This window comes from Sycon ciliatum, chromosome 5 (genome assembly GCF_964019385.1).
Source record: "Sycon ciliatum chromosome 5, ocSycCili1.1, whole genome shotgun sequence".
NCBI lineage: Eukaryota > Metazoa > Porifera > Calcarea > Leucosolenida > Sycettidae > Sycon > Sycon ciliatum.
In genome coordinates this window covers 13,232,922-13,245,899 of record NC_088647.1, presented here as the reverse complement: position 1 = coordinate 13,245,899, position 12,978 = coordinate 13,232,922, and the positions used below count along the sequence as shown (strand labels likewise).

The 12,978-nt window shown below is 46.3% G+C and overlaps 1 protein-coding gene across 1 annotated transcript in view; it reads left to right on the top strand.

Annotated features, from left to right (window-relative positions):
• The first annotated feature begins 205 nt into the window (after positions 1-205).
• The window catches only part of LOC135817674 (E3 ubiquitin-protein ligase rpm-1-like), a 16,874-nt gene continuing 4,101 nt past the window's right edge, over positions 206-12,978 (top strand). The window contains exons 1-4 of the mRNA XM_065330899.1: positions 206-557; positions 5,410-5,592; positions 6,565-6,672; positions 9,864-10,076. Coding sequence (XP_065186971.1) covers positions 543-557; positions 5,410-5,592; positions 6,565-6,672; positions 9,864-10,076 — 519 coding nt within the window. The 5' untranslated portion in view covers positions 206-542. The remainder of the gene's footprint in view (positions 558-5,409; positions 5,593-6,564; positions 6,673-9,863; positions 10,077-12,978) is intronic.

Genomic DNA, 12,978 nt, shown 5'->3' with positions numbered 1-12,978 from the left:
ATATTTGCGTAGGAGCCAAGCCCAAGGTCAAAAGTATGAAATGCATCTACGCTAAGTAAATGACCTATCAGATACTCGCTGACTCCGAACAACAGGAAACCGAGCCAGACAAACACTGAGTCTGTATTTGGTACCGGTCTGGACCCCACCGCTAGGCCGCTGCGAACACAGGCTACAGTTCCTGCGCGTGGAAGTGAAACAGGTAGCTCGACCAGGCTGCCGCGGTGGTTCAAGGGCCGGCCTACGCTATAGCGTTAGTGACGTGGCCACGTGGGTAGCGCTCGCAGCCATGACTAGAAACTAGAGTAGAATCTCGCTGCTACTGACTAAAACTTTCTTAGTCTTTGCTCATCTCGCCAAGAGCTAACTATTAGTCAAGACAGAGCAGTCTTGCTATTAGTGTACTCACTGCTTCTTTTTCATCTGGCCAAGAACCAGACGTTCAGGGCCAGAGCTACTGTCCCTCGCTACTACTACTAGCGCTACAGTACACGAGCAGTGCCAGCGTCCTACTTCGATCGTCTCTGCGTGCAGATAGGAATATGCTTGGTACTCAGGTGAGGCTAACTTACAAGCTGAATCGTACATTGCATTTTCAAGTGAGGTTTAGCATAACCCATTCGCTGCATCCATGTATTGTTCCCGGTTCTAGTTCGGCTTCCAAGCAGGACTTGAACCAGTCACCTGGTAGATCTACCGTATCTGTTTCTTAGACCATCCCACTATGTCTATGCCTTCCTGGGTGAACTTCCTGCCTCAGGCTAACTGAGCCTCACTGGGTCAAGCGAACCGTGAATCATTTTTTAGCACAACAATAATAATATTATTTCAACAATATTTCGTCAATAACAATTCATAAGGGGCCGTCCGTAAATATCGATATATTTTTCAAGACGATATTTGTATTTGATATTAATTTTGTATATTTGTTGTTATCTCCGGAGCTCCCCTCAAAACGAACATACACACGTTTATGCAGAGGGTCGATATTTTTTAATGAAGTACAATCTCCTCATGAAAAGTGACCAACTGGCAACAGCAACTCTGAATTCACCATACGCCTATGTTTACATTGCCAGTCTGTCAACTTTGTCATGGCTGTATTCTTGGTGTTGACTTTCACTTTCTGTAGGTCATCAACTACACGTTTGCCCAGTGTCCATCCGGATCTACTGATCGATATTTTTTTTCAAAAGGACGAGACGAACAGGGACCAAACCGGGCCCCTTCCCCCCCCCCCCCCCTCCCCCAAACGAACCAATATCTTCTCTAAAAAAATATAGATATTATTGGACGACCCCTAAGAGAGCGCTGGTCCTTTTCTTTACATTAAATTAATCAGTGGCTCTTCATTTTGAGTCAATGTTAGCTAGGTGCATATTACACACTGCATGCACTGTGCACTAGGCCGTACTCGACAGCAAAAAATGGTATGAAAACAACTATTATTGTTCGGCACTTCGGGCGATTTTTTCAAAACCATAAAATGTTCGTATTTCTTTCTTGTATCCGATTCAGATAGGTTTCTCTTGCTGTTGCTGGTTCTTCCGAGCAATCTCCGCTTGTTTTTGCTTCAGGAGCTTCATGCGAGAATCCTGGATGGCTTTACGATGAGCCTTGAAAGCCTGGCAAACCTCAGGTGCAGCACACACCGCTGAGCTTAGCAGTGCCTCTTTCTCTTCATCAGATTTGTGCCTTAGCCACTGGGAGATCTGATGGTTGGAAAACATCAGCAAGCGATCTAGGCAACCGTCTGGATATTGGGCTTCTTGAGAAGGTAGCGATCCAGCTTCCCAAAACCGCTCTCACAGATTGCGTTCGTCTTCCTCACAGATGCCGTCTTAGTGGTAGTCTGCATGCCGGGTGGCTGGTGAAATGTACCACCAGGAAGGTGATCGCACAGTAGCCAGGTGGCACATAATGCAAAGCCAGCAAACAGTACTTGCAGGATCTCGCATATCAAGGCATCATTCTCCTGTGGCTCAATCATCTCGTTCAGAACAACATCTGTGAGTGAGATCTATCGGGACACTAGTAAAGGGTCGAGAACTTCCTTCTAAAACATCTGCCGAGTCTTGTGCCCACTCTCTTCCATTTTCTTGACGAGTTCAGTGTAGATCAGACTCATATCATTATGGCCTTGTCCTTGTCCTCCACGACAGCCCACAGTGGTGCGACTAAAAGCTTGCAAATGAGCCCAAGAGCCCGGCACCCAGCATCCAGCTCAGGAACACACGAGTCAGCGTTCACGGCCTTCAAAATCCGGTTCAGTACCTCACCCTGGACGTCCTCAAGGAAGGGCACCATCACTTCATGTAGATATGAAATACCAGCTCCATTGAAGAAAATGACGTAATTTATTATTTCTGTTGCCACGGTATTCACAAAGCGGAGACTTGATGTTGGAATTCTGAAGTAAGGGTTTGAAATCTACCATACAACCAGCTGCCGGACTCATCGCCATGCTCCTCAAAGGCTTTGGAGGCTGAATAAACAAGGCGGTTGATGCGGCAGCTATGACTGGGCGGCTGGCAAATGCTCCAGGAAGGTTGCTGGCACCAATCTTAGTACAGTAGGTATCGGTTATAGCGTGGGTGTTTGAAAAACGACATTTGATTCTTATTGCCGATATTTCTTACACACGATAAATCACGTGTGACATACAGGTATCATAATTATAATTACGCGCGCACGTTTGGCATGTGGACACATACAATAATGTAGGTCTACACATGATACACACAGATCAGACTCGCGGTCGTGCTAGGCGACTGCGGAGCAGCAGATACGAGAGAAGTCGGAAGAAAGAGTCCGACTGGACAGAAAAAGTGATTCTCCGATGCTCAGTTGGACATAACTCTCTTTTTGTGTTGAATATTATTGTATTGAGTATGCACAGAGCACAGATGTTATTACTACAGGCGATACACTTTGCACTAATCTGGCATATTTTGCTACACAAAATCCATTCTTAGGGCCGATATATTCTACTATGCGATATTACTGCTTGTAAGAATAAATATACACATAAAATATGTGTTATGATTATGAAAAATTGAGTGTTCATTCTTGTAGGCAGTATATTCTTGTATCCGACCACACTATAACCGATATGCACTGTACCTTCAAAATTGGCTTCTTCCCATTTTTTAAGGATCCCATCAGATTGGTCAGCCAGGCCAATGATATAATGGAGACTACAGAAAAATAATTGAGTGCTGACACTTGCTTCTGTTGGTCTTCCGAGAGGTTAGCCCAGTCATGTTGCACATTGGGGAGTATCTCTGCTTGATAATCCTGCAAAAGATCATTTAAGTTTTTCTGGACAGTACATCGATCGCTCATAGTATTCTTGACATTTGCGAGGATGCGATCACCTGCGCTGGTGCCACCTTCAGTAGTACCGGCTATCTTGGACACCGTGATCAGCCAGAACTGGCAGTTTTAAGCATTTCGAGAGTGTGGACTGCATTGCCTCGCTCCATGTCCACCATCCCAAGACTGTACACATGCTGCTGGCTTGTGCAAATCTGGTAAGCACCGTACTTGCTGCCATGCTTACTGGTACCGTCGCTGTGGAGTGTCGTAAACTGCTCCTCTGCTAACTCCTCTGCTATTTGGAGGCTAGCCAAACCTTTTAACTCCACAAGCATCTGGGAAAGAAGGTCATGAGACGGTAGTCTTTCCGCAGACATGCCAACCATTGTCAGTACGCTGTTGATCACCTTTCTTATATTGAAAATGCCAACATTGCTCGACAGCAGCTCAAGACAGCATTGACACACTGCTGGCAAGTAATTGCCATCAACAATCGTTTCAAACTGAATGATACTGCTGCAGTATCAATGGCGTCTGCTTGAAGAGAGGTAATTTCTTTCCGAAGGGCAGCATTTTCCTTGTGTGAAGCTGTCAAACGAGAAGACAGTTCATCAACTTCATCTTGATGATCACTCACGGAAGCATCAGCTTTGCTTTTCAGCTCAGAAACTGTCTCTGCCGAAGCCGGTTTTGCAGAATCTGTCGACTTTCCTTTGGTTCTGCTGTCACACTTTCAAGCTCCTCCTCCAAGTCTTGTGACTGTCTCTATCTTCGACTAATCTTCTTAAGTTACAAGCATTGCGGACCTGACCTCGGTAATCTCATGCATGCATTATTATGTAGAAGTTAGTATGTACTTGTAGAAGTACAGGTTAGAGTAGCAGCAGTACTGTAGGAGGAAAGCGTGCTACAGTTGCTTCATTGAATCAAGGTTGCAGCCAAAGCCACGTATAGCTTCGCGCTGCACCCTCCTTCACGGTTTGGACACCCCCTTTCAAAATCGAAGGCGCCACTGAACAAGGCATAGTTTGAATAGTCAACAAGCCTGTTGTTTATTCGCTGTGCGTGAGTGATACATTGCATGCAGAAGTTAGAGGCGCTAATGAATAGATCTAAGTTTAAATACACTGTGGCAATGATATAGTACCTGTATGCGCGGCAATACGCTGGAGAGGTGCCAGGACAATGCTTGCACATCCAGTACAAAAGAAGGGCGGGCGCACTTGACTCTTGAAGCATGTGCAGTACTTCATGGATGATTTTCTAGCCCACCACATCCACAATGGTGGCCGTGATCGTTGTGAACAGCCCCCGGTGTTCTTCAACTGAACAAGTTATTTAAGAAAGGAGATCGTCATCAAACAGAACACTGATAATTTGTGAAGAAGGGGTTGGTGCGACTTCGGCGATACTTGATCGAATATAGATAACTTTATATCTACATAGCAGACTCAGCGGAGGACATTCAGGTTGGTTGTAACTCTGAGTTTCATGCCGCTAGGCAATCATCAGACAACTGATACTCGGATCTACCCAACAGTATGCTTATAAACACATTGGGCCACAACCATAAACGAATTTAGCGCTAAATCTGGTGTAAGGTATGGGGAGAAAGCTGGCACGGGCCAAGGCGCGACAGTAGAAGTCCCAGTAGGGTGGCGGGCAACAGGCAGGTGTGAGCATGAAAGCGCGGAAAGAGGCGATGGGGAGGCAGTGTACAGCGGGGATCAACGGATTTGATAATTTGATATTAGTGATTTTGCGAAGGATAGACAGAGAGGAAGGGAGGGAGGGTGGGAGAGAGACAGACAGACACACACACACACACACACACACACACACACACACACACACACACACACACACACACACACAGAGCCCTGTGTAAAAGGAACAACATTAATCGTGCATCGAGAGACTCTAGACATGTTACTTTGTTTTAAAGATGCGGGATTTCCCCTCCAGTACAGTATTCAAGTTATCTGTGCATACTGATGAGAGCACAAGAGAATGAAGCATTCCTCTGGTGGCATGTTTTCCTTGGTATGCCGCTCTGCTCAAGTGTATCAGTCTACTGATTTGTGTGCACAGCCACCTTACTGTCAGCTCCACCTGCCTTGTGGACACAACTGTGGAGGAATTGCTGGCGAGGACGAATGTCTGCCATGCCTGTGGTCATGTTCTGACACTGTTCGCAGGACACCGCAGTACAATGGAAGGGATTTGTGCGCCATATGCTGCACGGAAAGATTGTTTGAATCTCCAGCTATTCAGGTTGGTGTAAAACAAATCCGTATTGCTATGCTATCGCAAGTGACTGAACTCTATGATTGCTTACTTGTGTTGCACATGTGGCTGCGCGTGTAGCTCTTTGTCGTACATGCTGCTGCGCTTGTGTCTCTTTGTCGTACCTGCTGCTGCGTTTGTGTCTCTGTGTCGTACATGCTGCTGACCCGTGGTGCATGCTGCTGCGCTGCTTTATTGTATTGCTGACACGTGCACCTTTTAGTGCTGATGAGGGCACCAATTTCCTAAATATGTTTCCTTTGTTAGTTGTCAGTTCTCCTGTCGCCTCCTGAAGTGTGGTAATGAAAAGCTCTCTCTCTCTCTCGAAATAGAGAACAACTACTTTCCTAGACCTTTTGTTTGTGTGGCGGAACGAAAGCGGAGAGGTAGTTGGTCCTTCGGGCAGACGACATTTGGCGCCCAACGTGGGGCTCGAACCCACGACCCTGAGATTAAGAGTCTGATGCTTTACGGACTGACACAACAACAAAAACAAAACAAAAAGAACGTTGTCTGCCCGAAGGACCAACTACCTCTCCGCTTTCGTCCCGCCACACAAACAAAAGGGCTAGGAAAGTAGTTGTTCTCTATTTCGAGAGAGAGAGAGAGAGAGAGAGAGAGAGAGAGAGAGAGAGAGAGAGAGAGAGAGAGAGAGAGAGAGAGAGAGAGAGAGAGAGAGAGAGAGAGAGAGAGAGAGAGAGCTTTCCATCACCACGCTTCAGGAGCCGACGGGAGAACTGACAACTAACAAAGGAAACATACTTAGGAAATTGGTGCCCTCATTATACCCAGGCCGCCATGGCTGGTATTCACGAGGCTGACTGTACATGTACATTGCATAGTCGTATTGAGAATTGTATTGAGTTGTCGGCAGTTCCTTCGCCAGTTTGGCCATCTCCTTTCTGTGAGCGTTTGCCGTTGTTTCTCAAGGAACTAGCATGCGATGTGTTTGCCTTGTAGCTTTCATGTGGACACATATTCCACAAGCATTGCTGCGATACCTTGCTGCGCATGCGGTGGAGTGGGCCCAGGATCAACTTCAAATTCATGGAATGTGTCAGCTGCAAGGTATGTTGAGCGTGAGTGAGAGTGACTTGAGTTCCATGACTCACTGCACAGTCTGATGTTGGTAAGAAACACTGGTTTCAGATGATGTGCTAGGTCATCTTGGGGCTGTGCATGTGTGTGTGTGTGTGTGTGTGTGTGTGTGTGTGTGTGTGTGTGTGTGTGTGTGTGTGTGTGTGTGTGTGTGTGTGTGTGTGTGTGTGTGTGTGTGCGTGTGCGTGTGCGTGTGTGTGTGTGTGTGTGTACTTCGAAGTAGTCCTTTCATTCAGATCATTCATGATTCAGTTATCTGGCATCTGTGGGGCAGGATGTACTGTAGTGTATTGTATTTTATTATTTTACTTGGGCATTCCCAACAGACCCTAGGGTCTTCTTACACGGTGCCCAAGATGAATGCATGTGTTAAGTAAAGATGAATGCATGTGTTAAGTAAAGATGAATGCATGTGTAAGTTCCTGATATGCGGATGGTGTATAGCCAGGCTGGTTCACACTGTGATTAGGAAGTATGCAATTCTGCCAAGCACTTCCGTTCCGGCAAACACACCCCGGGGAAATACACCCGTGTGTTAGCCCTGGCTAATAGCCTATTACATGTACACCCTGGGCTATTACACCCCGACCTAATACAACCCGGGCTATTACACCCCGACCTAATACAACCCGGGCTAGTAGCTATTACACCCCGACCTAATACACCCCGGCAGGGGTGTACGCAGGATCCGGAATGAGGGGGTGCTCCAACATTTCCCCAAAGAACCGAATAATGCATTATTTCTGTGCGTTTGATACATGGATGGTTGATACATGGATGGTTGATACATGGATGGTTGATACATGGATGGTTGATACATGGATGGTTGATACATGGATGGTTGATACATGGATGGTTGATACATGGATGGTTGATACATGGATGGTTGATACATGGATGGTTGATACATGGATGGTTGATACATGGATGGTTGATACATGGATGGTTGATATCTTGATGTTTACTTTTAGTCCGCGCCATTTAACCGTGATTCAAGCATTTACCATGATTTACCAAGTCGAGGGAAAATGTAGGAACTTTTCTGTAGGATGGAGCAACCATGAGGTCTTGAAGTACCCAATCCCAAATATACCCCTCCCTTCAGTGGAGGACAAAATGTACTTCCTGGGCAAGCTACATGTAGGTCCAAGGGGTACACTACTCTTGCTAGATCATAATTGGTTAGAGAGCTTTTTCTTCTACTTCATTTCAGTAGGCGACTGGGGAACTCATAAAGAAGATCCAACACTGATAGCGAACGACTGACGACTGACACTGAGACAAGACGAGACAACAGAATATATTAGATTGAAGGCGTACAACGGGGACAAGACGAGCAAGTGTGTACCAACGGGGACAGAAGACGGTGCAGCCGCATGTACGCAGGAGTCAAAAACAGCGCAGCAGCATGTACCACGACTCAGCAGCATGTACAACAAAGAGACACAAAAGCAGCCACATGTACGACAAAGAGCTACACGTGCAACCGCATGTACAACGAAGAGACACAAGTGCAGCCACATGTACAACATAATTATCACGAAACCATTTTCAATTTGACGAATGTACTTTGAAGCACTAGAACAACTTACAACACTTCACACATTGAATGGGGCGAGAAGGCAAAAGTGCCATAACAACTTCTAGCAGGAGTCACAGAAAAAGCTCCCAGGAGTTTTTATACACTTGCTTCTGGTATGGAGAAATAGAATCAGGTAATAGAAGAAGCAAGTGCAATGGATGGTGGTAGCTTCACAAACAGGATACTAGCAGAGGGCTGCCACATTTCTGTTGGTAGAAATCAGAAGCAGTGTCTGAGGTGTTCAATGTCAGGATGGCAAGGGGGCAGCTACCCCTTTAGAAGCCATAGCATTTTTAGGATTTCAAGGGCCGAAACAACAGATTAGTACACTTTCGTGAACAATCGTTTTCAGTCGGTTTGTCGGAACAACTGATCGGAGTGTTCCCGGAAAATCGGAATACAATAAGTCGAGGCCCCTGACAATATGGACAACCCTCTCACGATCCTGCCACATGAAAGTACATGGAACATGGTGAGCTATGATCAACTAGTGACGACATGCAGCGAGTGGAAAGCAAAACATCCGTTAGAAAAATCTGATAATTGTACCACGAAAAATCGCGTTCAAAAGTCTGATTTATGAACATCCCCATTTCACAATGAAGTTTACTAAAATATCAAATTCGATCACATCTCAATGTATAGCGTCACTCGAGACCTTTCCAATGGGCCGTAATTTGCGTGAATCGGACAATCGGTTGCAAAGTTATGATACTTTTAGCGGCATGGGTACATCAGGTTGGCCTACATGTACATGTACATGTATGTCGAACATTTTGAGGGGGTGCTTCAGCACCCAAAGCCACCCCCCCCCCCCCCCCTGGGTACGCCACTGCCCGGGCTATTACCGTATTATCTCTAATATAAGCACGGTCCTTTATTTTTTCAATGTACCTCCGCCCCGTGCTATTATTGGAGACGTTCCTTTATTGGAGACTGTTCCATTATTATTTCAACCTCATTTCAGAGGCTTGTTGCCATGCCAAATTCATGTCAGACACACACATTTCAGGGTTTTTTTGCCGTTACAGATAATGAATTTACACAGTGTGCTTATAATGGAGACTGAGCACTTTATTTTTTGAATGCCCCCCCCCCCCCCCCCTAGGTGTTCTATTATTGGAGACGTGCTATTATTGGAGACTGTGCTTATATTAGAGATAATACGGTACACCCCGACCTAATACACCCCGGGCTTTTACACCCCGACCTAATATATACACCCCGGGCTTTTACACCCCGGGCTATTACACCCCGACCTAATACACCCCGGGGGAAATGCGCTCTGAGCCAATACACCCTGGGCTCTGCCCCTGTATAGCATGTCATTCTGTATCGGATTTGTGGAAGCAGATTCCAAGGCAGAGAGCAGAAGAAACTGCAGACTTTGTTTGACAAGTTTTCCCTTGTCAGTTGGTGGTGGATACGATAGTGTGCGCTCTTTTCCACACACACACACACGCACACACGCACATGCGCACACACACACGCACACACACACACACACACACACACACACACACACACACGCACACACACACACACACACACACACACACACATCGCTCCTTTGCTGTAGAATCGCTTCATGGAGCATCCATCACTAAATTCATGCACTGTTCCCCTCAAGAATCTGTTGGAGACGATGAAAGGGAAGGCACTGGAACGATTGCAAGTTGACAAGGAAATGAGAAATGCTGCCATCACCGATCCATGCAGCGAGTACTACCAGAAACCGGTGGAGTATGCCTTGAAGCGCTATGCTTACTATCTCTGCAACGTGTGTAAGAAGGTATGTACAGTGACGTGTATGATGCGTATGACAACAGACGATTGTTGTGTGATCATGGCATTGCGCTGTGCGTATGACAGACGATTGTTGTGTGATCATGGCATTGCGCTGTGCGTATGACAGACGATTGTTGTGTGATCATGGCATTGCGCTGTGCGTATGACAACAGACGATTGTTGTGTGATCATGGCATTGCGCTGTGCGTATGACAACAGACGATTGTTGTGTGATCATGGCATTGCGCTGTGCGTATGACAGACGATTGTTGTGTGGTCATGGCATTGCGCTGTGCGTATGACAACAGACGATTGTTGTGTGATCATGGCATTGCGCTGTGCGTATGACAACAGACGATTGTTGTGTGATCATGGCATTGCGCTGTGCGTATGACAGACGATTGTTGTGTGATCATGGCATTGCGCTGTGCGTATGACAACAGACGATTGTTGTGTGATCATGGCATTGCGCTGTGCGTAGTGTCATACATGTAGATCCTCTCTCAATCACTGGTGTGGCTGCAGGTCACGGTGTGTTTATCGGCTGCCCACCAGGTAGCCAGGTCCGTCCATCTACCTCTCTATCACGCCACCGAGGCCTGTATGCAGGTGCTCCGCTAGTATCCTTCTGTTGCTTGGTGTAGATCCAGCAGTTTGAGTGGATGCGTTCAATACTTCTTGCTCTACGGAAATCCGTGCCTGTACCAAGCCCTACAGCCACTGCTAAGTAGGGAGGAGTTGGTAGAAGCTGGTAGAATCATGTGACGCAGTTCTAATTTTGTCACCCAGCTATTCAGTGCTAATTCTACTCACGAGTCGTAAACACAAGGTCACTTGCACAGTTTCCAACTGCCTGTGGTTGTGGGGAGCAGCAAGCAAGCAGCAACACTGATAGCGGAGAAAGCAGCAGGGTTCTAGCCAAAGGGGGTGGGGGAGGGGGGGGGGGGGGGGGGCAGCGCCCCCTACTCTGTTTGCGCACCCCCTGTAAAAAAGTGCCGCCCCCCCTGCTCATTTTCCGATTTTTTTCATGCCATTCAACGAAAATGCAATCGATAGTCGGGACTAGAGGGTTCATAAAGGCACATTAGTCTGGGGTGAAGTCAGGTGTTTGCCCCGTACGTTGCATTTCGCATTGCAAGACAGTTATTTTGAAAATGGAAAAATGGGTTTTGGGGCAACTGTCCCCCCCCCCCCCCCCCCCCCCCCCTACTAGTTTGACCTGGCTAGAACCCTGAAGCAGTGCAGCCATGATTGTAGAGTACTTAATGCCAACTTTGAACAATGGACTAAACCCGGCACTCAGACTTGAATGTAACTTGGAAGCCTGGGGATTAGCACCATACCTGACGGCTCGCCTTTTATGATATCCTAAACGTCTCTCCGCTTGTCCTTCAAGGATGGTTAAACTTTCATACTCCAAGTAGCTGCACCATCAGTGCCAGTGCCACACGAGCAGTAAGCCGCCCAGGGCTACATGTGAAGAGCTGGAATGCTAAACCCGAAAAATCCATTTCATTTCTTTTCGGGCACTAGTACAGGTGACATCTTGAAAATTCAAATAATTATGTCTTAATTCAAACATACCCCGTAATTAGAACGGTTCCCTCCACCGGGACCGATTTCTATCACTACGATTCCCACATAAACAGTGTCTAATAATTCGAACCTCGAACTGGACATGTCCGGTTAATTAGTTTGAAGTCCCACAGAATCCACGTACATAGAAAATTTTGTGGGATTTGTGCTGTTAGCTCGAAGTTAGCAAAGCATAATTTGAAGTTAGCAAAGCATAATTTGAAGTTAGCAAAGCATAATTCAAAGTTAGCAAAGCATAATTCAAAGTTAGCAAAGCATAATTCAAAGTTAGCAAAGCATAATTCAAAGTTCACAGTACACTATACAAGTCAGTTCAGTGTACACGAGCAAACTGTACTGTCCAGTTCAGTGTACACGAGCAAACTGTACTGTCCAGTTCAGTGTACACGAGCAAACTGTACTGTCCAGTTCAGCCGGTCCGCGAAACCTGTGACTCAGATGCATAGCACGACTCTGCGTGACAATGCGAGCATTCTGACATACGTAATAATGTGGCGTGGGTACATGTTTGGATAATTAGAATGTCCGGATAATTTAGAAGTTTTTTTCCTGGCACTTTGGGGTTCAGGATTCCACCTTGGTGGCCAAAAAAGGATTCATTTTGTGTGCGGTTTGTTTTGTTTTTAATCCATAGCTGGGTGCCAGTTTTGAAATGGCTCTTGTCAGATTGTGAACGTGAAATTGTACCTGTTAGTTAGTGCCCCTAGACCTTTTGATTACACTGAGCTGAAAATCTGATTTTCTCAAATTTGGCGCTTACCTATCAGGTTTAAGTCCTGCTTGGAAGCGGAAGGATTTTTTCCAACCGTGCTGCGACCCACAGTTAATTGGGAACTCGTGGCCTGGCATGAGTAAAACATGGATGTGGCAAATGGGATTTAGGCCTTTGGCCTCTGGTTGGTGGATCTGATCTATCCTCCCCCACCGTTCAGGAGCCGCATCTGACGCCTGATCATGGGGTGGTGGCGTCCCACGGAAGCGGAAAGGTGGTTCTTGATCAGGGAGTTGTACGACTCCTTGTTCTTGACCTGCCCGGTACGTGAACCCGTCGAATTATATGATTATTATCAGGTTTTGCATCTCACCTTTTCATGTACTGTAAAAGCAGTAATTTTCGGTTGTGTAATTTTTCGGTACTCTCCAAAATCGGCCCTGTCGGTGGAGGGAAATTTTTCGGTAAACCCGTTTTCCTGGTAAGTGTACTAGTACTGGTAGCGACATTTTCCGTGTGTTATATTTTAGGTAAAAATTGCCGACACCGAAGTTACCGAAAATAGAACACCACCGAAAATTTCTGCTTTTACTATACG